Consider the following 25,843-nt stretch of genomic DNA (forward strand, 5'->3'; position numbering starts at 1 on the left):
ACTCTGGGACATCACTGTTAGCGAAACACAGGCTATTCCAATGTCATATTGATCCACTAGTGTCCTTTATCTGTCCCAGGGCCCAAACCAAGACACCACATTGCATTTAGCCTTTTCTCTTTTATTGTCTTTTCCTTTTCTTTTTTATTTTTAAGGATGACATTATTTACCTAGCCCACTAGATTTCAAGGATTTTCTGGAACATCACCATATAGCCTAGATGACGGGGGCTCTGGGGCCCCGCTTTCTAGCCATCCCCTCCACTCTTGAGCCGTGAACCTCATGGGCGCCCCATTCCCCTGATCTCTGGTTTGGACCCTCCTCCGTTCCTGACCCACTTCTCCTGGCCCAGGGGAGAGCGCGGCTGTTACAGCCCAGGATCATAACTGCCCTGCGATTCTGTAATCTTGCTTTTCAGTAATTTTCATCGGAACTTTGTCTTTTATGCCTACAGTGGGAGAGTTTCTCCCAGGCACCTGGAGGCTGTTTACTCGGTCGGGAGACCTGGGGCATCTGAAGTCGGCCTCAGCAGTGGCTGTCTCCCCAGTCCAGATTTCGGGTGGCCCTGATGAGCTCTGCAGAGGGAGCACAGCCCATGGCCCTGACCCCAGCCTCCAAAGGGCGTCAGTGTGAAGGAGTGAGGCGGGCCAGCCTCACCCGCCCCTGAAACCCTTGGCCAGCCCGAGGAGCTTGCACAGAGGCCCCGCACCCACCCTTCCTGTGGTTGTGCTGACTCTGCTGTCCTGGCCACACTCTTAACCCAGGGGCTGAGGCCCACTGTCCTGGGGTCACCTCACCTCTGTTTCCTGGCAGGATTCTCTGGAGGGGCGGGTGGTGCCTCTCCGCTCCTGGGTTCCCCTGACAATAAGTTGTGGCTGGCAAAGTAATCCAGGTCTGTACCTTTCATCCCGCTCTGTGAACGAGAAGCCAGGTTGTAAAAGCTCGTGGAAATTCACAGTTTTAAGTGCCTGATGTGTGCTCTCAGGGCCAGTCCGCGGAGCAGCTTAGCTCCGACTGTGTCTAATTTCAAGCCCTGTGGGGAGTCCATGCCCACCAACCAAAGACAACAGGGACACACAAGTGGAGGGATGACATTCCCTTGGGGATCCATGGGTGTGGGAAAGGCCTGCTGAGAGTCCGAGCCCCAGATGGGGGGCTGGGGAGGGTCGAAGGCAGGGGGCTCACTCTGGATGGGGCAGGGCCAGTTCCTGGGGCGTTTTGCGGGTGGCATAGTGACCTTGTTCTTGTCGGTGCTTCTTGTGGTCTCAGAGTGAGATACGGAGGTTCTGTGAGATGGTTTTTGCCATGAGCGTCAGGGCAGTTTGCAAAGACACGGAGGTCTGGCTGTGAGCGCTGGCTCAGTTCCCGACTTCAGTGCTCAATTCCATCCATTTGGAATTGGCAGGTGGGCCCTGGGGCCTCTGCTCAATTGTTCATAAATTATTCAGGCAGTTCTCAGAATGGAATCTAACCCACTGTTGTCAATGCGCCTTTTTTTTAGTCTGCCTTCCATTGTGGAGTCAAGGGCCTGAAAACAGCATTTCATACACTCAGTCTCAGGCCGAGGGGGGAGCCCCTGTGTCATTGTTCTGGTTCACTGGGGAGGGGATCCTGCTCCATGGTCATGATCAGTGATTCATTCAGCAAACCTCAGAGCATGGGTCTACACCGTGGGTGAGTGACAAGGGTGAACAGGAGGGGGCCTTTTCCTAGATGCTGCCATTGGCGGACTTGGCTATCAGTCATGGGGTCTCATCACAGGGACTTGCGGCCAACACCACAGGGGTGTGTGTCAGGAGGAACTTGCATGCCCTCTCTCGGCATTCCTTTTCTTGTCTGTAAAAGAGGGATAATTAGTACTTAAACTCAGGATGGACTGAGATCATCCGTGCAGAGTGCTCTGTACTGTGTCGGCATATTTGCACTCAGAAAATGATAGCTGCTCTGCTCTGTGAATCTCTGTTAAGCTGGGTTAAATTCAGGAGACGTTCTGGCTGGAGGACGGGGTAGGGGTTGGGTGGGAGACCAGGGGGTATTTGGAGTTGTCATAAAAGCCGGACCCTGAGGGATGGGGAATGGTTGGGGTCTTAGAGTGGAGGTGGCGTGTACCAAGGTGCGCCCTGGGCTTGGGGTGGTCTGTGCAGAGGCGTGGGGGACATGGCCCGGCTGGGAGAGGAGATGAGAAGGCAGGTGAGGCTGGGTGTGGCCGGCCTGGGGAGCTGGGGGAGGAGTCTGAAGCCTTCAGGAGCTGTGAGGAATCTGTGGATGGCCCACCCTGGCTTCGGGGTGCAGGGGTCATGGGGAGCAGCGACTGGTAGCAGGCATAGCAACTAGGAGACAATGATAGATGATAGATAGATAAGATAAATAGATAGGTGATAGATAAATGATAGATGAGAGTAGATAGAGTGGGTAGGTACCTAGATATACAGACAGGTAGGTAGGTAGATAGGTAGGTAGGTGGATGATTGGGTGGATGGGTGAGCGGATGGATAGATAGGTGGTAGGTAGGTAGGTAGATAGATAGTTAGGCAGCTAGGCAGGTGGGGTGAGGCAGGGCCCAGGAGGGAGGACCGGGGAAGAAGCCATGCTTCTTATGTTAAGCCATGCTGGGCATTCAGCAGACACTGCCTCATGAGCAAGATGAAGATTCTTCGCACTTGGGTTGTGTTTTGTGCCCAACAGACCACTGGAAATCACTGCATATTATCCTTGCTCACCTTTGTCCTCACTGTCCAGGGTGTGGAGAGGTGAGGTGGTGGCCCTGGCCACGCAGGCAGGCAGGACTCGTGCCCAGGGCTCTGGCTTTGTGTGCAGGGCCTCGTTTCTCCCAGCCCCTTGGAGAGGTCAGGAAGCCCACTCATTACCTCGCTCCTCACTTGGGGAATGTTTGTTGCAGATCCAAGACATCGTCCGGAGGCGGCAGCTGCTGACCATCTTCCGGGAAGGCAAGGACGGCCAGCAGGACGTGGATGTGGCCATCCTGCAGGCCTTGCTGAAAGGTGAGGGTTGGGCAAAGTGGGGACCAGGGGGAAAAGGGGGCACAAGGGTGCTCAGGACCCTGAGTATAGAGGAGCCAAAAATACCACCCCGGGGTCAGACGCACGGGTCAGAGGGCAGTGAGAGGGCAGCTGGCGGTGCACCGCGGGGGGCCCACCCCACACCCTGCTGGGCAAGTGGGTGCCCTGTCACTGCTGTCAGGGCATAGCCTTCCTTTTCCAACTCATCTTCTTAACTGAGATCTGAGCACAGCCGCACTAATTTATTCCTCTGTGGTCATCATACTTTCTCATAAAATTTCCGAGTAGGAAGAAAGCACCTTGTAATTGCTGCTCCCGACTTCCCACGCTTCGTGCCTCGCTTAAACTCCTGTGCCTCCAACGCAGCGGAGTCAAACGCAGGGGGGCCTCGTGAGTGGTAAAGCTCGGGGCTTACTGCTCCCGTTGAACTTTCCTTAGTTTCACTTCTGTCCTCTGGCCCATTCTCCACGGGCCCACACTTCCCTCTTCTCTCACTTCTGGGGGAAGGAACACTTCCCTGTCCTTCCCTGCTGGCTTCCACTTGGCCGGGACATCCCTAATGCTGGGGACACGGGCCCCAGGCAGACCCAGATGGCAGAGCAGGAAGCTCTCGTGGTAGAGGGTGAAACTACCTTTATTTCTATATATCCATTCCCTATCCCTTTTACTGACAAAAGGACCGGCTATTGTGCCTCACAGGACCAATGAAATGCTTAAAACTAAGACTTGAGACTTTTGTTTAAAGGCCTCTGTCCAGGGAGAGTCCTGCTCAGACAGAGAGGAGCTGGGAAGAGCTGATTCAACAGAATCAGAGCAGAAGGTGTGGGGGCGTGGGGGGTATGGGGATGTGGGCTGGCCAGGGTCAGGAGCTGTGACTTGTCACCACAGTGGACCCCGACTGCCCCGCCAGCAAGGACACCAAGGGTCAGGAAAGCTGTGTGAATATCCAGATGAAGACAGGGGCTTGAGGGTGTTCCCGTCACAGCCCTAAACTGTCCTGTTTACAAACAGGCCATGAAAGCATCTGTCTCTTCCTTGCCTTTGTCTCTGAGCAGCCAAAGGAACAAGAAGAGGGACACCAGGCAGCCTGTGTACAGTGGAACCTGAAGCTGCTGTGGCCCTCGAAGGCAGTGACAAGGGGCCAGTGTGGGCGCTGAGTCTGACCATCAGTGCACAGCACTGGGAGGGGGAAGGACCCCTGCTCATGGCCCAGGATAGACCCCATGGACATGGGGCACCAAATACCAACAACTGTTATGAAGTTCAGGAGAAAGCTGTAGACTCGTGGTCACTCTGGGGCAGGTACTGAGCCGAAGGGGCGTGAGGGGGCCTCTGGGGAGCTGGAATGCTGCAGCTCTTGGCCTTGGTGGTTGTTCAGGCGTAGATGTCAGTGAGAAGGCATCGGGCTGTGCAATTGAGACTGGTGCACTTTGCAGGCCTGCTATCCTCAATAAAAAGTCCTAGGAAGATTATTTTGGCATAGCTCCATGTTGTGCAGAGCAGCATGGATGGCACCTCCCATGGGTGCAGGGCGGGAAAAGAGAGAGATTATGGAGAGAGAAAGAGAGCGTCTATTTCTGAAAGCAAACCAATGGGATTGGCTGTAATTGGTTGCTTAGGGGAAAGGGGGTGGGCGTCTGGGGTGGGAGAAAGGGACTCTCCTTGTGATATGGGCATATATGAAAATATCTCTATATACAGAAATATATACATATATGGTTTTTCAATATCAACCCTTTTCAAAAATCAGCTTTATTGAGGTACAGGCTATATGCAGTACCCCCATTCTAAGTTTACTGCCAGATGGATTTTTACAGGTGTGTGCACCCATGTGCCCACCATAATCCGGATACAGGACAGTCCCCTCACCCCAGAAAGTTCTCTCCTGCCCCTTTGTAGGCAAACCTCCCTCCACTCCGCCCCCAGCTTTCTGTCACTGTATATCAGTTTTACCCATCCTAGAACGGCACCTAAATGGAGTCGTACACTATTTGTTCTTTGGTGACTTCCTTCCTTTGCTCAGTGCACCTTTTTGTGGTTCTTCTGTGTGGCGGGTCTCAGAACACGGTTCCTTTTTGCCGCGGGGTAGCATTCTGTTGTGTGAGCATCTACCACCATTTCTTTTTCCATTCACGTGTTGACAGACATTTAGGCTGTCTCCAGGTTGGGGCTGTTATGAATGAGGCTGCTATTTGCTTTCATTTCTCTTGGGTGCCCATTGAGGAGTGGAATTACTGGTGCTGTATGGTCAATGTTTAACTTCATAAGAAACTGCCAAACTGTTTTCCAAAAAGATCCTAGCCTGTCACCTCTCTGCCAGCCGTGGGTGAGCGTCCCAGCTGCCCTCATCCTCGCCAACACTTGCTATTGTCCGTCTTTCACACTGCAGCCATCCTAGTGGGTGTGAGGTGCTATCTCACTGTGGTTTGAATTGGCGGCTCCCTCATGACCCATGATGGGGAGCGTCTTTTCCAGGGCTTGTTGGCCATTTGTATGGCATCTTGGGGAAGTGTCTTTCAGGTCTTCTGTCCACGTGTATTTGGTTCTTTGTCTTCTCATTTTTTAGCTGTACGAGTTCTTGATATGTTCTGATACAAATGCCCCATCAGATACGTGGGCTGGGAACATTTTCTCTTGGTCTGTGGCTTGCTTCTGTATTTCCTTCAAGGTGTCTTTGAAGGGCAGAAGGCTGAAACTTTAATGCAGATTAATTTATCAGTTTTTTCCTTTGCGGTCATGTTCTTTGCCTCCCAAGAAATCCTTGCCTGTCCCCAGGGGCAGATATTTTCTTCCGTGTCACAGGAGAAGCTCGGTAGGGACGGCTCTCATTCTCAGGTCTGGGATCCGCCTCAGATCCACTTTGCGTGTGGTGTGAGGTGAGGGCCAAAGTTCTTTTTTTTCTTCCGCAAATAACAAGCCATGTTTTAAGATGTTGAACAGAGAAAGCAGAAACTAGTTGGGCAAAATGTTTGTTCTGAGGACCTGGGTGAGGTGGTGGTTTTGAAATCCAGGCAAAACAGGAAGTGTGAGGGCTGGTAGTGCTGTATCTTTGGACATTGGTGTAAAAATGCCTGCCTTTCAGAGTTCGTGTCTTCCTCCACTTGACCAGGAGGTGGGGGTGGCGAGGGGAAGTGGGGCTGAGCCAGGGGAAGAGGGGTGACTGAAACCCCAAGATTCTCTAACAGTGTGTGTGTGGGGGGGGAAGGTTGCAACTGAGCACTGATTTACTCCATTAAAATGATTGACAGCCTGGGGTTGGTGAGGGATCCCGCCTTCTCTGACTTTATTAAATGGCAGGGGTGCCCATGGGAGGTGGCTTTGAGACCCAGATCGAAGCCCCCTGATGCATGTGGTTTTTCCTGCAGCCTCTCGGAGCCATGACCACTTTGGCCACGAGAACTGGGACCACCAGCTGAAGTTAGCGGTGGCGTGGAATCGCGTGGACATCGCCCGGAGCGAGATCTTCACCGACGAGCGGCAGTGGAAGGTAAGGCTTCTCGGGGCTGCCCTGAGGAGGGACTTGTTGGGCCGACACGGATCGCAAGGACAGGCCCTGGAGGGTGGGCTCTGTCTAGATGCCAGCCCTTACCTTGGTGGAGGGCAACCTGGGAGTTCCATGCTCCCTAAGCCGGACACAACAGTCATTCAGTCTCCAGGGACACTGAGATCAGGATTACGTGAGGCGATGACCAAGGCAATGACCCCCCCATGGCACCCTCTCTCAGCCTTCAGAGCTGCACCCCATGATGACGGCTGCCCTCATCTCCAACAAGCCCGAGTTTGTGAAGCTCTTCCTGGAGAACGGGGTGCGGCTGAAGGAGTTTGTCACGTGGGACACCCTACTCTACCTGTACAAGAACCTGGACCCCTCCTGCCTGTTCCACTGCAAGCTGCAGAAGGTGCTGGCTGAGGAGCCAGAGCGCATGGCCTGTGCGCCCAGCGCCCCGCGAGTGCAGATGCACCACGTGGCCCAGGTGCTGCGGGAGCTCCTGGGGGATTCCACACAGCTGCTGTACCCCCGGCCCCAGACCAGCGACCGGCCGCGGCTCACGCTTCCCGTGCCGCACATCAAGCTCAACGTGCGTGCTGGTAACGTGGCCCCTGCCCGGCTCGGCCTGTGTGCTGGGTCCCTGCTGTGTCCTCAGAGCTTTCTAAAAAATGAGCTTTTATTTTTATTAGAAAAGAAGTATGCTCCGTGTCTTAGAAGCTAGGGCTGCCATAACAAAGACCACAGACGGGGTGGTTTAAATATTTATTGTCCCACAGCCTGGAGGCTGAACGTCCAAGATCAAGGTGTAGGCAGGGCCGGTTTCTGGTGAGGCCTCTCTTAGCTTGCAGACGGCCACCTGCTTGCCATGTCTTCACGTGACTTTTCCTCTGTGTGTGCTTTGTGTGTATCTCTTCCTCTTTTTTTTCATTCTTTTTTTTCATGAGGAAGATTCACCCTGAGCTAACATGTGTGCCCATCTTCCTCTACTTTGTATGTGGGACGCCTCCACAGCACGGGTGATGAGTGGAGTAGGTCCGCACCCGGGATCTGAACCTGCGAACCTGGGCTGCTGAAGTGGAGCACACAGAACTTTAACCACTTGGCCATGGGGCCCGTCTCCTCTCTTCCTCTTTTTATAAGGACACCAGTCCTACTGGATCAGGGCTTCGCTCTATGACCTTATTTAACTTAATCACCTCCTTAAAGGCCCTATTTACAAATGCAGTCACAGTGGAGGTTTTAGGCCTCAACATATGAATTTTGAGGACACCATTCTGTCTCCAAAAGGGAGAACTTCTGGTCCCCCAAAATTCATGTCCTTCTCACATGCAAAATACCAACAGCCCCAAAGTCTTGACTTGTTCCAGCATCAACTCTAAAGTCTAAAATCCAGAGTCTCATCTAAATGTCCCTAAATCAGATGTGGGTGAGGCTCGAGCTGCCTTCATCCTGAGGCAGAGCCCCCTCCCTCTGGGAGCCTCTGAGGCCAGATGAGTTATGTGCCTCCAGATACAGCGGTGGGACAAGGATGAACGCTCCCATTCCCAGAGGGAGAAATCAGAAAGAAGGAAGGGGTGATGGGTTCTAACAAGTCCCAAACCCATTAGACCTTAAGGCTCGAGATAACTCTCTTTGGCTTGACGTGGCCTCTGGGCCTGCCAGGGCAGCATTGTCACCCCTGTGGCCCCAGGTGGTGGCCATCCCTACAGCAGAGGGCAGCAGCCTTGCCTCTTAGGCACTGGGGGGTGGCATCCTGGTCCAAGGAAGTGACCCCACCCTCTGACACTGAGGAGGAAACTGCCTTGTTCCCTGTGCCTGTGGTGGGAGTGGCAGCCTGATGACCTCTGTGCCCCCCTTCAGGGTCATTCATCACTCCCTCCCCACCCCCCCCAGTCGCTTGAAGGATAATGCATGTTGCCAGCTGGGCAGCTCTGTTTTGCATCCTGTAGGGTCCCAGAGTCCACAGACTTCCCCATCCTGTTTGCTCTGTCCGCTTCAGTCCGAGGCAGTGTTTCTGCTGGTGTGATTGGTACAATGCTGTCTCTGTTCCTGGTCCACTGAGGTGGCTGCATCCTCGTTTGATGGGAACCCCGTGGCATCCACTGTTAAGTACAATGCTGGTGTTTGCACATGTGTTTAATGTCAGGGCCTATCCATCTCCTGATTCATTAAAGTTTTACAAAATGAAGCCTGCGTGCTGGGTTTTGTCAGACGCCTTTTGAGAAGTTGAGCTGCTCTTCTCCCTTGACCTATGAATTTGATGAATTATTTTCATAGATTTCCTGATAGTGAGTTCTTTTTATTCCCGTCTTGATTCTCAACTTGCTTGCAGTGTAATATGTGTTTAGTATGAGCTGGATTGTGTTGCCAATATTTTTGAGGTTTTGGCATTAGAATGTTTAAACCTTTGTAGTTTTATTTGGCAGCTGCGTTTGTCAGGTTCTGGGATCAATTTTATGTTAGCCTTGTAAAACCCATTGGGAAGCCTGCCTTCTTGCTCTGCTCTGGAACAGTCTGTGTGGCCGGGATTCACTGCTTTTTACGTGCTCAGCAAACTCCCTGGTGAGTCCCTCAGGGCCTGGTGCCTTTCTGGTGAGTAGCTCTAATAACTTTCTCAGTTTCTTTCCTGATGGTTCCTGTCTAGTTTTTTTTGTCTGTTCTAAGATCAGATTTGGTTTTGGTGTTTTTTTTTCCTGCTAGAAAATTATCCACTTCTTTCAGGTTTTCAGATCTGTCCATTGTCCCATTGACCCCTGAGAAGGACGTGGTTGGAGCTCGACTTTCTATATTCACAGTTCTGCTCTTCTTGATTGCAGTGTAGTTAAGATGCCCACTTGGAATGTGCTTAAGAAGATCCAGTGTAGGGGCCAGCCTGGTGGTGTAGTGGTTAAGTTCTTATGCTCCACTTTGGCGGCCTGGGGTTCATGGGTTTGGATCCTGGGCATGGACCTACACATCACTCATCAAGCCATGCTGTGGTGGCATCCCACATACAACATAGAGGAAGATGGGCACGGATGTTAGCTCAGGGACAATCTTCCTCATGGAAAAAAAAATGTATATATATATTTAAAAAAGAAAAAGAAAGAAAAGGTCTAGAGTGAACCCTCATACTTAGCCATGTCTGTAATTTGAGAAAATAAGTTAAATTTTTAATAAAGATGAGCCTTCAGGGAATTTCTAAAATCACTTAAGGAAAGTGCACCTTTGTGTGTGATGTGGGAAATGCATTCTCTGTTCCAGGAATCGTTTCCAGACTGTCTCAGTATGTGTTTGTTTATGATCAGCCCAGAAGCCTGGGTTCTTTTGTCGTTATGTATGTTGAGTGTGTCTGGGGCCGGGGTGCCCTCGGCTCACATGTCGCCTCGCTGTCCTTCAGCAGCTCTTTCTTGTTGGCCTTCTCTGAAGGAAACACTGTTAGGTTCCCTGAGGAGCTCACAGCCATGAATCTATCAACAGACTCTGTGTTAGAATTCTCCTTCATAGACAAGGCTTTGATGCCATCAGATACGACTAAAGAAGCTTGAGGTGCCTGGTGTGTAACAAGAGTCTGTAAATGTTGGTAAAGGAGTTAGCTGGGTATTCCACTTTCTGGATGTTCCTCCGTGTCTCCAGAGAGATGGGTTTTGAAGCTGCAGTGTGCGTGAGAACTTCCTGGGGTGTTGCTGAAAATGCAGGCTGCAGGGCTCGCCCTCCAGGGACCGTGGTTCTGAGAAGGTGTGGGGCTGGGTCCAGGACCTGCACCCCCAATAGGCCCCCCGGGGAATCTGATGCCTGTGGGGACCTGGGTGGGGGGCTCTGACCATCCGCTGCTCACCAGGTGCAGGGAGTGAGTCTCCGGTCTCTGTACAAGCATTCATCAGGCCATGTCGCCTTCACCATGGACCCGGTCCGTGATCTTCTCATTTGGGCCATCGTCCAGAACCGCCGGGAGCTGGCAGAAATCATCTGGGATCAGGTAACCAGACCTGCTTCCCGGCACACACAGTTGTGGGTGGACCAGTGACAGAGCTCCCACTGGGGAGCCTGGCCAGGGAGCCCAATGCCGACAGCAGGGCAAATTCCAGCCCGGAGGGGCCGTGTCTCTTTCCAGTGACCTGGGGATCTTGGCAGAGATAATCTGTTACTTAGACAAGGAGCAGGCCCCAGACACCCCTGCCCGGAGCCCATCTGTGGCAGTCAGGGAACATCATCCAGCTGAGCGGGGCAGCTCCATAGTCGCCGGGCCCACGTGCGGCTTCATGGTCCGCGATGGAGGATGCTCCAGGCGGCCTTGAGAAGCAGAATGCTGTAGGCGCCAGTCTTCCCTGCGTGGCTTTCCTTTAATTCAAGCTGATTCCCCCTGTAAAAGGAAAGGAGAGTTTTGCAGTTTTTTCTCAGAGAGGGCCCCTGTTCTCAGTGTTGGCATTTCCAAATTGCTCTTGAGGAGTTGGCTGTCTGCCCAGTGTCCCCAGCAGAGTGGCACTGGTGGCTTCTCACTTCTCTGGGAGGTTCGCCCTCTCCCAAGGTGCATGGTGAGTCAGCGGCAGGGCCAGGCCTGACTGTAGCCTGGGGTGTGCCCCGTGGGGCCCCGAGATGGAAAGACTGCGACCCTAACCCCTCATCCTGCCCCATGCTGCCTTCTGACCTGAGCAGCACCTTCTTTGAGATTTTTCTTAGCCCCTCTGATGCCTGGTGCTGGCGGTACCAGTGAGGCAAGGTGCTCTGAGCCTGGACGGGGACATGAATGGACCTGGTCCCGTTTCCCCTCTTGGGAGTGCCCTCTGGCCATTGACCCCATGCCTGAGGTTGGCCTGACACCCAGGGAGAGCTGGGACTCCTGCCACAGGGCTGTGCTGATGCCCTGTGTCCAATCTGTGTTCTGGGTGGGCATGGGGGCCCCCTGGCAAACAGACCACTCCCACTGGCCAGTGCAGGAGGCTGGGCCACCACAAAAGGCTTGCATGTTTATGCGGAGGACCCAAATGGTTTCTATAGTCAGGGGCCACCACAAGTAATCGCCCAGCGGCCCATGTGTCCCGGGTCTCTGCTTTCATCAGCCTTGGGCAGTGTCAGGGGTTCCCCGGGCTGGACCATCCAGGTCCTCACTGGCTTTCCCCGGGCCCCAGAGTCAGGACTGCATTGCCGCGGCCTTGGCCTGCACCAAGATCCTGAAGGAGCTGTCCAAGGAGGAGCAGGACACGGACAGCTCAGAGGAGATGCTGGCGCTGGCTGACGAGTACGAGCACAGAGCCATCGGTGAGATCCACAGAGCGGCGGTCTCTGACCACGGCTCGGCTCCTCATGTGTCACCCTGGGGTCCTTGTCCTGGGTCTCAGCCCCTCATGTCACCCTGGGGTCCTCGTCTGGGTCTCAGTCTCTGTTCCTGTCCAGGCTGTGCCATCTGGAGAGGCCACTCTCTGACACTGTCCCCAGGCATCAGGGATTGGGACTCTGCTGCTGTCACACAGGTCTACCTTTTCTGTCCAGGAGTCTTCACCGAGTGCTACCGGAAGGATGAAGAGAGAGCACAGAAACTGCTCATCCGCGTGTCGGAGGCCTGGGGGAAGACCACCTGCCTGCAGCTGGCCCTGGAGGCCAAGGACATGAAGTTTGTGTCCCACGGGGGCATCCAGGTGACCTTCTGAGGGCCCGTTTTCAGAAACACCCTCCCATGGTGCTGTCGGGCCGGACACAGCCTCCTGCTCCCAGAGATGGCACACATCTTCACGCATTTTGGGTCCCTTGGGGACCCAGGGACAGCGCCTGGCCCATCGGGCGCATGGGCAGGCCCTCTCTCCTCCCATTTCACAGTTAAAGAAACTGGTGCTAAGTGAGGGGGGTGGCGGTCATGACGGCAGTTGCTCACCTCCGCACATCAGCCCCTGGCCTGGGCCTTGGGAGGGAGATGTGGGCAGAGCGCCCTCCTGGAGCACGGAGGGCAGGAGCTTCCAGTGTTGCCTCCATGCCTGCGGCAGGCCTGGCATGTGGGAGGTGCCTCTCGGACACCAGCGCTTCCTTGGAGCACGGCTTCATGCCGTCACCGTGTCCATGCAGCACCGTTGTGTGCAGGCCTGTGCTGGGCCTGGGGACGTGGTGGGGAGGAGGCCTGCCCTCTGGTACCCTGACAGAGCTTAGAGGGGCCAGCTGGTGAGAGCCAGGGACCTGCAGCTACAGTGGGAGGAAGATGGGCCCTGGAGCCTGGGGCCCTGAGTCTGAGCCCTGTCTCCGTCCTTACCTCTGGGACACCCTGGCCTGGTTCTGCCCACCCGGAGCCTCTTCCTCAGCTGGAAGAGCCCCCCATCCTGTGCTGCCCACCGAGTCTCAGAGAGCACTGTGCTTCAGCGAGTGGGGTCACTGCGCCCGGGGCAGACAGGTCACTCACCCTTAGGGAGGGTGCACAGGGGACACGGGGTCAGGGTGGGGTGCGGGTGCCCCCTGTCATGAACCACCCCTCTGTTCACAGGCCTTCCTGACCAAGGTGTGGTGGGGCCACCTCTGTGTGGACAACGGGCTCTGGCGGGTGATCCTGTGCATGCTGGCCTTCCCGCTGCTCTACACTGACCTCATCTCCTTCAGGTGCCCGCCGGGCTGTGGGGCTGCGGGCGGGGCCAGGGGCTCGGGACCTTCATTCCCGAATGCCCCGCTGGAGGCAAGTTGCGTGTGTCCTTGTGGCTGCAGCTGGATCTAGAAGGGTAGAGATGCATATGGGCAGGAGGCGGAGGGAGGGGCCCCACCCATGCGAAGCCCCCAGCACCTGCCCTGCACTGACCACCCACTGTGCCCCCAGCACCCGCATGGCCCGAGTGTTTGCTACAGCCCTAAGAACCAAGCCCGGGGCTCTCTTGGGTCCTCCCTTTGCGGGGTCATCTGGTCCAGCCCTCTCTCTGTAACTGCATGTGTGGGGTCAGCGGGTACACAGCCTCAGCTGCATCCCGGTCCTCCTCCTCTGCCGCCCGGGCCGTGTGTGGGTGGCTGAGGTCCCCCGTGCTCTCTCCCTCCCGTGCTCGTCCCCGCAGGGAGAGGAGGCTGCAGGCCATGCGGGGCCTGCCCCGCATCCGCGCCTTCTTCACCGCGCCCGTGGTCATCTTCCACCTGAACATCCTGTGGTACTTCGTCTTCCTCTGCCTCTTTGCCTACGTGCTCATGGTGGACTTCCAGACCACGCCCTCCTGCTGCGAGTACCTCATCTACTTCTGGCTCTTCTCCCTTGTGTGCGAGGAGCTGCGGCAGGTGCGTCCCTTGGCCGCCCCCCCACCGCCGCGGTCCCCTGTCCCTGCCACCCACCCTGGGAGCACTGGCTTGGGCGCTTCCCCACAGTGGGCCTTGGCCCTTTAGTGCACAGTGTGGAAACACCACCTCCTGTCCTGTCGGCCCGGGGCCCCAGAGTTGCCAGGAAGGAGGTGCAGCCGGACTGGTGATGTCGGGCTGGCTCTCCTCGCATTGGCTGCATAGCCTCCTGCAGCCAGAGCCTCTCCACGAGGGGACCAGAGCCCCAGGCCCTGCGCCCCGGCCTCATAGCTGGCAGTCCCAGAACAGAGGGTGCGCACTCCTCCCTGATCTGTCCTGAGGTCCCAGGGAAGGGACCCGGTGTTCCCATGGGGCCTCCTGCCTGCCCCCTCCCCCCAGCTGCTGGGGTCTGGGGTCTGGTACCCAGGGAAGGGTGTGGGGACTCCAGCCAGGCAGGCCAACGAGGTTCCCACGGTGCCCCCCTGGGTCCCACCCTGCGCCCGGAGTCACTGCAGGAAGTAGGAACAAAGCTCCTGGGGGGCTGCCTCCAGTGGGGAGGGGGCTCGCCCACAGCCAGCACACACCTTGGCCCATCCAGCAGGACTGGGGTGGGGGGCGGCCTCGCCTGCTCTTCCTGACGCAGGGGCCGTGGGAGCCCCCCCCCCTCCCCCGGGAAGGAGCGAGTGTTCTCGCTGCTGGTGACGACAGCACAGCCTCCCTACCCGCCCCCTCGCAGCTCTTCTACGACCCCGCCGGGTGCGGGCTGAGGAAGACGGTCTTCGTGTACTTCAGTGACTTCTGGAATAAACTGGACATCGCTGCCATCTTGCTCTTCATAGCAGGACTGACCTGCAGGTGGGTGGCCACGAAGACGCCCACCCTCTCCCCTGGTGGCACCCCTCGTGTCCGGGGCAGCAGCACCCCCAGGGCTGGGCTCGGGACTGGGGTCGCAGCCGGTGCCACCTGGCGGGCTGAGCTCCCGTGAATGCATTTGTCGTCTGTCGAGTGGGCGACCCTGCGAACCCCGGGGAATGTTGGAGGAGATGTGAGAGCTCGTTGTCACCTCAGGGGGTGCCCACCTGCACGGGGCGTCCCTCCTTCTGTGGCCCTGGGCCTCTCCACTGCCCACGAGGCCACCTGTGTCTACTGGGCCATGGTCCCCTTTCTCCACAAAGTGAGAGGGACCCGGCCCAGCCTCCTGGTTGCCAGGATGCCCGTCAGGCCTGGCTGCCCTGCCTGAGGCTGGGCTTCCAGACCTTTCTGGAGAACGCCTCCCTGGAGGCTCTGCTCCCTGAGCTCACACCCAGTTTTCAACACTTCGGGGTCCAGGGACCACCAGAGCCCTTTGCCTCCAGGGGCCTCACGTGGGCTAGGGCAGGTGGGCGGGTGGCCAGGGACATGCTCTGCGAGCAGGGAGCTGAGGGGGTCCCTGCTTCTGCCCCTGGCCAGGCTCATACCAGCATCGCTGTACTCCGGGCGCGTCATCCTCTCCCTGGATTTCATCATGTTCTGCCTCCGGCTGATGCACATTTTTACCATCAGTAAGACGCTGGGGCCCAAGATCATCATCATGAAGAGGATGGTAAGGGGATGAGGGGGCCCCCTATGCCAGCTGCAAGTGAGGCGACCCAGGGTTTAAGCACATCCCTAGTTTCCATGTCTCTGCTTTGCCCATCGGGCTTCCACCCCCTGGCATGCCCGTCTCTGGTCTTTGCTGTATGTCACCTCTTCCAGGCAGCCTTCCTTGATCTCCACAGCTCATTCTTGATCCCTGTTAAAGTGTTTATCATTCCGCTCCTTGGGTTCCGTCCTACACCTCGCAGGGTTCCCTGGGGTTTGGGGGCGGCCTGGGGCTGTGGGCGGGGAGAGCGCCGGGGGGCGTGTGCGGCTGCAGCGGTGCCGCCCTGTCTCTGCAGATGAAGGACGTCTTCTTTTTCCTCTTCCTGTTGGCGGTGTGGGTAGTGTCCTTCGGGGTGGCCAAGCAGGCCATCCTCATCCACAACGAGAGCCGGGTGGACTGGATCTTCCGGGGGGTCGTCTACCAGTCGTACCTCACCATCTTCGGGGAGATCCCGGCCTACATCGACGGTAGGAGGCCCCCTCCCGGCAGCGCTCCTGACGCTCACGGAAGGACTGGGGAGGGCGGGCCGGGCGCTGCCCACTGCAGGGGCAAGAGCGCAGAGTCCCCGGGGCAGAGAGAACACGCGCATGCGCTGCCCAGGGGGGAGGAATGGCGTCAGCCCGGGTGGGGGGGAGGCGGAGCTGTACCTTGCAGCCGGCTGAGGCCCCAGGTGGGCGGAGGGCGTGGCCCGGGGGGCGGGCGCATCAGCTGGCAGCCCCGCCCCAACATTAAACGCACCCTGTGCCCGCCCGCCCTCCACACCAGTCAGAAGGGAGTTCCTCCTCCTCTGGGTGGAGAGAACACCTGTGTATCCCGCGTTTTCCTTTTTAGCAGCTTCCTTGAGCTGTAATTCATATACCATAAAGCTCACCCCTATAAAGTGTGCGCTTCAATGGTTTTATGTCTATATACAGACTCTAATTTTAGAACAGTTGTATCACCCCCAAAAAGACACCGCACACTCGTTAGCAGTTGCTCCCCGCTCCCCACTCCCGTCAGCCGTAGGTAACCTCTGATCTGCTTCCCGTCACTGTAGAATTTGCCTTTTCTGGGCATTTCATGTAAATTGGATATTGTAATATGTAGTCTTTTGTGTCTTGCTTCCTTTACTTAGCATATTTTCAAGTTTCACCCACGTTGCTGTCTGTATCATCTTTAATTCCTTTTTGTGGCTGAATAATATTCCACTGCCTGGATGGACCACATACGTCTACCCCTTCATCCGTTGGTGGACATTTGAGTTGTTTCCACTCTACTCTGGATCCCGTTGCTCTGAGCAGTAATTGATAAGTTTTCGTGTGGACATGTGTTTTCATTTCTCTTGGATGTGTACCCAGCAGTGGAACTTCTGGGTCATATTGCAATTCTATCTTAACTTTTTGAGAAACTGCCAAACTGTTTTCCACAGGAGCTGCACCGTTTTAGATCCCGCCGGCAGCGTATGAGGGTTCCAGTTTCTCCACGTTCTCAACAATGCTTGTTGTTGTCTGTCCTTTTTGATTCTAGCCATCCTCGTGCATGAGAAGCAGTATCTCATTGTGGTTTGGATTTGCGTTTCCCTGATGGCTAATGATGTTGAGCATCTTTTCATGAGCTCACAGAGCCATTCATATGTCTTCTTTGGAGAAATGTCTATTCCTATCCTTTGCCCGCTTTTCAAGTGGGTTGTCTTTTTATTATTGAGTTGTAAGAGTTCTTTACATTTGAATACCAGTCCCTTATCAGATATATGATTTGCAAGTATATTCTGCCATTCCGTGGGTTGTCTTTTCACTTTCTTTATTGTCCTTTGAAGGACAAAAGTTTTTAATTTTCACGATGTTCAGCTTATCAGTTGTGCTTTTGGTGTCATAGTAAGAACGTGTCGCCTAACCCGAGGTCATCAAGATTTATGCCAACGTTGTTATTCTAAAAATTTTATAGCTTAGCTCTTACTTTTGGCCTTGGAGCCATTTAAATTAATTTTTGTATGTAGTATGAGGTAAGGGTCATTCTTTTGCATGCAAATATCCAGTTGTTCCAGCCCCATTTGTTGAAAAGACTATACTTTCCCGGTTGAATTGTCTTGGCACCCTTGTCAGAATCATTCGACCACGAAAAGAGAGGGTTTATTTCTCAGCTCTCAGTTCTATCCGACTGAGCGATACACCTGTCCTTGTGCCAGCGCCATCCTCTCTTGGTTAGCATAGCTTTGCAGTAAGTTTTGAAATCAGGAAGTGCAGTGTGAGTCCTTCAACTTTGTTCTTTTTCAAGATTGTTTTGACCTCTGAGTTTTTTTGGGTCTACGTGAATTTTTGATCAGCTTATCCGTTTCTCTAAAGAAGGCATCTTGGATTTTGACTGTGAACAGGAGATGTCTTTCCACTTATTTAGATCTTTAATTTCTTTCACCAATATTTTGTAGTTTTCAATGTATAATTGCACCACTTTCATTAAATCTATCCCTAAATATTTTATTATTTTTCATGCTACTGTAAATATAAGTGTTTTATTAATTTCATTTTTGGATTGTTTATTGCTGGTATATAAAATACCCTACATTTTGTATAGTGATCTTGTCTCCTGAAACCTTGCTGAACTGCCTTCTTAGTTCTAAGAGTTTTTAGTGGATTCTTTGGGCTTTGCTATGTATGAGATCATGTCGTCTCAAATAGAGGTCCTTTCACCTACTCCTTTCAATCTGGGAGCCTTTCCTTTCGTTTTCTTGCCTGATTATCCTGGCTAGACCCTCGGGTAAAATGTTGAATAGAAGTGTCAAGAACAAACATCTTTATCTTGTTTCTGTTCTTAGGGGGAAAGCTTTCAGTCTTTCACCATTAAGAATGGTGTTAGCTGTGGGTTTTTGGTAAATGTCCTTTATTTGGTTGAAGAAGTTCCCTTCTCTTCTGGTTTCTTGGGTGTTTTCATTATGAAAGGGTGTTAGATTTTGTCAAATGCCTTTCCTGACATGTACTGAAACGTTCATATGGTTTTTGTTCTTATGCTATTAATATGGTGTCTTAGTTGAATTGATTTTCGGGCGGGATGTAGCTCTCTTGGTCATGGTGTATAATTCTTTTTTTGTGTTGCTGGATGCAGTTGGCTAGCATTTTGTTGAGGTTTTTGCATCTGTAGTCACCAGGTACTGGTCTGTAGTTTTCTTGTAATGTCTTTGTCTGGTTTTGGTATCAGGGTGACACTGGCCTCATGGAATGAGTTAGAAAGTATTTCCTCCTCTTTTAAATTTTGGAAGAGTTTGTGAAAGATTGCTTTTAATTTTTCTTTAAACATTTGGTAGAATTCACCAGGGAAGCCATCTGGGCCTGAACTTTTCCTTTGTGTGAAGTTTTAAAATTACCAATTCAATCTCTTTGCTTGTTACGGGTCCGTATATATTTTCTGTTTCTTCCTCAGTCACTTTGGGCGGTTCGAGTCTTTCTGGGAATGTGTCCATATTTCTAAGTTTTTAAATTTGTTAGCATACAATTTTTGTATTGTTTCCTTATGGTTCTTTTTATTTTTGTAAGGTTGGAAGTAATGTCCTCTCTTTCACTTATGATTTTGTAATTTGAGCCTTTTCTTTTCTTTTTTTTCTGACCAGACTAGCTAAAGGATTGTAATTTTGTTGATCTTTTCCATGAACCAGATTTTGGTTTTGTTGCTTTTCTTTATTGTTTTTGTATTCTCTATTTCATTTATTTGCATTCTAATCTTTATTATTTCCTTCCTTCTGCTTGCTTTGGGTTTAGTTTGCTTTTCTCTTTTTAGTTCACGAAAGTAGAGGGTTATGTTATTGATTTCAGCTCTTCTTTTTAATATAGGTATTTATAGCTATCAGTGAGTTTCTATCCTAGAAAATTAGTAACACTTAAAAAACATGTATTTGAGCCAGCCTGATGGCCTAGTGGTTGAAGTTCCCCGCTCTCGGCCTTGGCAGCCTGGGTCTGTTTCCTAGTCGTGGAAACACCACCCATCTGTCAGCTGCCGTGCTGTGGTGGCTCACAGAGAACTAGAAGGACTTACAACTAGGATGTAAAACTGTGCCCTGGGGCTTTGGGAGAAAAAAAGTGGAAGATTGGCAACAGATGTTAGCTCAGGGCAAATCCTATTCTACAAAAAAAAAAAAGTGTATATATATTTGATTACAAAATACTGCACACTTGCTGTTGCAAAATCTTAAAATTCAAGGTAAGAATGGAGAAAAATGTTACCCATAATCCCACGTCACCAAGTTAACTACTGTTAACTGCTTAGTGTGTTTCCTTAGAGGTCTTTATGCGTGGGCTGAATGTGAATCTGTTTCACCGCAGTCCATAACCCTTCCTTTTCCACAAATGCGGGACTGCGTCTCAGTGTGTGGTCGCCTGTTTCTCGTGTCGGCGTATTCCCCCTGCTGCATTTCTCCTTTCTCATGTCTCCCTTCTCTTGCGATTGTTACTTGTTCTCTTTTTGAATTCCTTCCTACCACGTTGGGCTCCCGGGTTGGGACCTGGGTCTTAGTGATAGTGGTAGCCCCAGCCCCTCCCGCGGCTGGCCCTGAAGGAGTGGCTGGGTCCTGGGCAGGGGTGCCTGCCAGCCTGGGTGCTCCTGGAGCTCCCCTTGGCGCCACGCTCCCTGCCCGCAGAGGAGGCTGGAGGCAGATAGACGCCCCCCTCTGGGCTTCCTCTAGGGCTGAGCTGACAGCTGAGGTCACCCAGATGTGCAGGCATCCAGGCCTGTGGGGCTCCTCATCGCCGGAGGGACTCTCATGAGGCTGTGTGGCTTTCCTTGTCCCTGCCACCCCACAACCAGGCGTGAACTTCAGCCTGGACCACTGCAGCCCCAATGGCACAGACCCCTACAAGCCCAAGTGCCCCGAGAGCGACGCCACCCGGCAGGCGCCCGCCTTCCCCCAGTGGCTGACCGTCATCCTGCTCTGCCTCTATCTGCTCTTCGCCAACATCCTGCTGCTCAACCTCCTCATCGCCATGTTCAAGTGAGTGCCGTGGGCGGGCTGACCCAGGCTGCCCGGCCCTGCTAGCTTCCTGCCATTGCCACGGGCAGTGTGACCAGAGCGTGAGCTGGGGACCCTGGTCCTCGGAGGCGCCCAGCTCAGCCCAGCTAGAACGTGCATGGCCACTCTCCCTGGTCACTGGTGCATCTGTCCAGGGCCCTGCTGTGGGGACCAGCTCGCAGGTGGTGCCAACCCCCAGGCCGTGCTATGTGGAGGCCGCAGGCCAGGGGCACATTGATGTCTTGCTCCTCGCCTCTCCTGGGCTCCTTCCTGGGGTCAGCAGGACTGCAGGGGGTGGGCTCCAGGTTCATGGTCACGGACCAGCCTACAGAGTCACTGGGCACGGCACGGGGAAGTCAGCCTCCCTGGAGGGGGCTCGGGGCACAGCGGTGTGCGAGGGGCAGCTTAGATGCCCGCCTGGGGAAAATCCCGGGAAACACATTGAGCTTCACTCAGCCTCTGTCCTTTCCGAGAAAATACTATTTCACAGGTTGTTTGTGGAGAGGAAATAAGATTCTGAGGGTGAAAGGTTTGGTGCAGGCCTCCCACTTTGCAGAGAAGGGAATCGGGCTGGACGGGGCTGCTCTGAGGGCTCTCATTGTGGGCAAGCGCATGTCAGCACTGATTGAAAATGCTGCTCTGCTGATGCAGGATGACCTGTGGGACCCGGGACCCTTGTGAAAATCCCTGAATTGCTGGTCTGAGTAGGCACTGTTTCTCTTCCCCTTTTATCAGCTAAGTTGCTGAGGTTGTCACTTTCTGATTTAATGTGCACTGGCACTGTGCTATAGAGGCCAGGAGGGGTCAGCTGGCCAGGGGCTCTGTCCCTGTAGCAAGTGAAACCAGTGTGGCTGCATTTATGCACCGCTGACCTCCCCTCGAGAGGGGCTCTCTTGCCTCGGATTCGGCTCTGCCGAGGTCCATCTGCAAGATGACAGATGTGCAGAGAATAAATGCGTCTGCCCGTTAAAGACATCGTTCCTCCTGTTTGCCAGATTCGACTGATAAACTCCTGTTGGAGTTCACTGCCAGGACATTGTCCATCTCCTGAGAAACGTGTTGCTTTGTTCTTCTCCCCTTGGCTCCCAGGAAGCTCAGAATTCCGAGGCTGGCTGATCAGCTTTCTTTTTCTGCACCTAGACTTGCCCTCCTGGGCGGTGTGTGTTTGCTTTTTATGGGCATCAGCCAGACACTCCAGGCATGACATGGGCGTGTTCCGTGTCTTGTCGTTCTCGGGTGACCCATGTGTTCCTTGCCTCCCTGCCAGCTACACGTTCCAGCAGGTCCAGGAGCACACGGACCAGATCTGGAAGTTCCAGCGCCACGACCTGATAGAAGAGTACCACAGCAGGCCCCCGGCGCCGCCCCCCTTCATCCTCCTCAGCCACCTGCATCTCTGCATCAGGAGGGTGGTCCTGAAGATACCCGCCAAGCGACACAAGCAGCTCAGTAAGCCAGCCCCTCTGCTGTCCCCAGAGCGTGTTCCCAGCCATCTTGGGGAGCAGACGGGCACTGAGGGGTAGGCATGGCAGCTCCTTCTGAGATCCTGGGAGCTGGGCAGGTATGCGGACCACTCAGGCCGTGAGCTCCCCCAGCCTACTCAGGGGTGGGCGTGGTGAGGCTCCTCCTGCCATGTAGGCTGCAGACCCCCCGACCCAGTGGGGCCCTGGAGTGGGTCAGGGCTTCACGTGTCCTCCTCACGCAGAGCTCAGGTCCCTCTGTCTGCTCCTTCCACAGAGAACAAGCTGGAGAAGAACGAGGAGGCCGCCCTGCTGGCCTGGGAGATCTACCTGAAAGAGAACTACCTGCAGAACCAGCAGTGCCAGCGGACGCAGAGGCCGGAGCAGAAGATCCAGGACATCAGCAATAAGTACGGGAGCCAGGACAGTCCTCTGAGGGAGACGCCACCGCCTCCTGCTGTTCCATGACCCCATAAGGGCAGAGCCCACCTTGGCGGGGGTGGGGGAGGCGGCGACTGGTCACCTGGGGCAGGAAGCCCCTGTGCCTCAGACTGGACCTGTGTCCTCAGCTGATCCTCGGCCTCTGGGTTCTAGGGAAGGCTGGATCCGTGCGGGGAGGAGGATGAAGCCATCTGTGCTGGGGCTGAGGCGGACCCCGGGCTTCCTGGAGAGGCAGGGGTAGAGGGTCCCTGGTGGAGGGGCAGGTGGGCCCACAGGAGGCCGACTCAAGGCCTGGGAGGGTGAGCATGGAGCTGGTTGGCACACGGCCTTGCTGCAGCTCTGCAGGGCATTGCTCAGCCGGCCGGGACCTCAGGCGCGTTCACGCCGTCTTCCTGCTCTCCACTTCTCCGCCTGCTTCCTTCCAGGCCGTGAGCTGGGGGTGGGAAAGGATCTCTGCTCTTTCTCTCCACCCTGCCCCGCTCCACCGTGGTGTGGGCCAGCAGGGCCCTTGGAGCATAGATGTGGGGTATGGTCCTGTTGTCAGTGTGGGTCTCACTGTGGGCCAGGAGGAGGGAGGGGACACTGGCCACCCAGACATGCAGCTCCTGCCCCTGGCCCAGAGGTTCCCGTAGGCTGTGGAGGGGGCATCCTGGGGTTGCAGAGGAGTGGCCAAGAGCCTGGGCTCCCTCTGCCCAGGCCAAGTGCCCCCTCCTTAGACATGGACACCTGCCTGTCTGTGCCTCTCTTGGCTTGTCTGTGCGATGGAGATGATGCTAGTATCTGTCGCTGGGAGGCATTTCCAGAAAGCAGTGGGAGTGAGCGTGTAAAGTCTTTGCACGTCCCGTGCTGGGGTCACAGCCGGTGCCCCATCACCATCAGTTATTGTGGGTGTCGCTCTTATTGTCACTGCTGCACATTAGTGATGACAGTGGCGCCTGGCCTGGTCACCTTCTCTCCATGGGTTGGGTGAAGAACCGAGGCCCAGGGAGGCAGCATGGCGCCCTGGCCCCACAGCCTTGGGGCTGAGCTGAGCCGACCCCACTTGTCATGGTGACTGAGTTGCGGGTCCCAATGCGCTCCGCCGCCTTCTTTCGGATAACCACACAGCATGCCTGCGAGGCTGGCTGGGGAACCGTGGGGAGTGGTAATGTGACTGTTGTGGGATGAAGCAGCACGTAGTGAGAATGGAAGGAAACTCCCCGGCCCTTGGGAAGGCATCCCTCCGTCTTCCCTCCACAACTGTTCAGAGTGGGGCTGGGCCCCAGCTCTGCATTCACCGTCACTGAAACGTTGCTCACTTTGTAACAGAAGAGTGTTCTTGGCAGTTGGCGCCGTAGGAGAGAGGAAGTACAGGAACCCTGGGCATAAACAGACGAGTGTTTGGACGGATGTTTGGTTTATGGGTTGTTTTACCTATAAACACAGCAGGCCAAAGTTGGGAGAAATTCCTGTGTTATAGCAAAATAAGACAAAAACCAGACATCTCCCAAAAACAGCACTGCTCCCTACCCCCAAAACTCCAGTGCTGCCCAGAGGTGGCTCTGTGGTTTGTGACTCAGGTTTCGGGGCTGTGGCTACAGCCTGTGGGTGAATCGAGGTGGGAGCCCAGGTGTGTGCGCAGCTGGCACTCCTGCGTCTCTCCCCGGGTGCACGGATGTGCTGTCAGAGCGCCGGTGAGCCCGGGTGTCACTCGCTGAGAGCTTCTTCTTGGGGCACCAGGCAGTGCTCATTCTATAGGAAATGCATATTAGAGGTACTTTCAATTTAAGGGGAAGACACCTGACATCGAGGCCAACAGAGCCAGGGCTGCTGTGTCTATAGGGCTGTCCACCTGCAGACTGGCACCACGTCTCCTCAGTGTCCGGGCCCCGAGCCCGGCCTGGCTGGCTCAGCTCTGTGCTCTTTCAGGGTGGACACCATGGTGGACCTGCTGGAAATGGAGCGTGTGAAGCGGTCGGGCTCCATGGAGCAGAGACTGGCCTCCTTGGAGGAGCAGGTGGGTTCTGGGCCAGGGCCTTGCGTCTGGGGCATGGATCCAGTGGGCCCGCTGGTCACTCTGCAGTGTGGTGGCCTTGAGAATGAGCCCTCTGGGAAAACAACAAAGATGAGGAGGTGGGGAGTCATCCCCAACTGGAAGAGGCACCCTCATCATCCTCCAGAAAATTCCACTGAACACTTCCCAGGCTGCGCTCCACCACACTCCACGGCGGGGTGTCCACACCCTGGGCCAGTCTGAGGAGCAAACTTTCATCCCTCCTCTGGCCTCCTCAGAGCTGTCCTCTGGACTCTGCACTGGGAACCTGGGAGGGGGCTGCTTTCTCAGGCTGCGGCTGCCCAGGGAGGGAGGGCAGCAAAGATGCGATTGAACGCTGGTGGATGATTGGGCCGAGGGGCAGCCTCAGAAAGCAGCCCCAGGTGAGAGGATGGAGGCTAGAAGGCAAAGGACCACAGCCTCCACCCCCCCCTCCCCGATCAGTGTCCACTGACGGCTCCCTGACAGCCGGGCCGCACTCACTGGGGTCCGGGCCCTCAGGCTGAGACGGGCTTCCTGAATGGCTTCTGGAATGAGAGTCATCCCCTCACAGGCCAGGTGGTGCCTGAGCGCTGCCAAGGGAGAGTAATGTGTGCTAGTTCGTTCATCCATCCATCCCTTCGTTTATTCATCAATCCATTCGTTCATTATCCATCCAACTATTCATTCATCAATCCATCCATCCATCCATCCATCCATCCATCCATCCATCCATCCGTTCATTCATCAATCCATCCATCCATCCATCCATCCATCCATCCATCCGTTCATTCATCAATCCATCCATCCATCCATCCATCCATCCATCCATCCATCCGTTCATTCATCAATCCATCCATCCATCCATCCATCCATCCATCCGTTCATTCATCAATCCATCCATCCATCCATCCATCCATCCATCCATTCATTCATCAATCCATCCATCCATCCATCCATCCATCCATCCATCCATCCGTTCATTCATCAATCCATCCATCCATCCATCCATCCATCCATCCGTTCATTCATCAATCCATCCATCCATCCATCCATCCATCCATCCATTCATTCATCAATCCATCCATCCATCCATCCATCCATCCATCCATCCATCCGTTCATTCATCAATCCATCCATCCATCCATCCATCCATCCATCCGTTCATTCATCAATCCATTCATCCATCCATCCATCCATCCATCCATTCATTCATCAATCCATCCATCCATCCATCCATCCATCCATCCATCCATCCATCCGTTCATTCATCAATCCATCCATCCATCCATCCATCCATCCATCCATCCATTCATTCATCAATCCATCCATCCATCCATCCATCCATCCATCCATCCATCCATCCGTTCATTCATCAATCCATTCATCCATCCATCCATCCATCCATCCATTCATTCATCAATCCATCCATCCATCCATCCATCCATCCATCCATCCATCCATCCGTTCATTCATCAATCCATCCATCCATCCATCCATCCATCCATCCATCCATTCATTCATCAATCCATCCATCCATCCATCCATCCATCCATCCATCCATCCATCCATCCGTTCATTCATCAATCCATTCATCCATCCATCCATCCATCCATCCA

The 25,843-nt window shown here is 54.4% G+C and overlaps 1 protein-coding gene across 11 annotated transcripts in view; it reads left to right on the forward strand.

Annotated features, from left to right (window-relative positions):
- TRPM2 (transient receptor potential cation channel subfamily M member 2) overlaps positions 1 to 25,843 on the forward strand; it is a 59,944-nt gene that overhangs the window by 23,158 nt on the left and 10,943 nt on the right. For 9 of the 11 annotated variants that reach the window (XR_011433023.1, XR_011433024.1, XM_023630277.2 and 6 more), the window contains exons 10-24: positions 2,900 to 3,002; positions 6,386 to 6,507; positions 6,746 to 7,099; positions 10,331 to 10,468; positions 11,619 to 11,748; positions 11,980 to 12,125; positions 12,956 to 13,068; positions 13,509 to 13,722; positions 14,456 to 14,574; positions 15,169 to 15,301; positions 15,636 to 15,807; positions 20,111 to 20,294; positions 21,580 to 21,761; positions 22,050 to 22,182; positions 24,122 to 24,209. Coding sequence is in view for 7 of the 11 variants with exons in the window: in XM_023630277.2 (XP_023486045.1) it covers positions 2,900 to 3,002; positions 6,386 to 6,507; positions 6,746 to 7,099; positions 10,331 to 10,468; positions 11,619 to 11,748; positions 11,980 to 12,125; positions 12,956 to 13,068; positions 13,509 to 13,722; positions 14,456 to 14,574; positions 15,169 to 15,301; positions 15,636 to 15,807; positions 20,111 to 20,294; positions 21,580 to 21,761; positions 22,050 to 22,182; positions 24,122 to 24,209 (2,331 nt within the window). In the remaining 4 variants the exon portion in view is untranslated. Of the gene's footprint in view, positions 1 to 2,899; positions 3,003 to 6,385; positions 6,508 to 6,745; positions 7,110 to 10,330; positions 10,469 to 11,618; positions 11,749 to 11,979; positions 12,126 to 12,955; positions 13,069 to 13,508; positions 13,723 to 14,455; positions 14,575 to 15,168; positions 15,302 to 15,635; positions 15,808 to 20,110; positions 20,295 to 21,579; positions 21,762 to 22,049; positions 22,183 to 24,121; positions 24,210 to 25,843 lie in introns of all 11 variants that reach the window. The other 2 variants (XR_011433025.1, XR_011433026.1) reach the window with 2 other exon arrangements.

This window comes from Equus caballus, chromosome 26, assembly GCF_041296265.1.
Source record: "Equus caballus isolate H_3958 breed thoroughbred chromosome 26, TB-T2T, whole genome shotgun sequence".
In the NCBI taxonomy this organism is placed as follows: domain Eukaryota; kingdom Metazoa; phylum Chordata; class Mammalia; order Perissodactyla; family Equidae; genus Equus; species Equus caballus.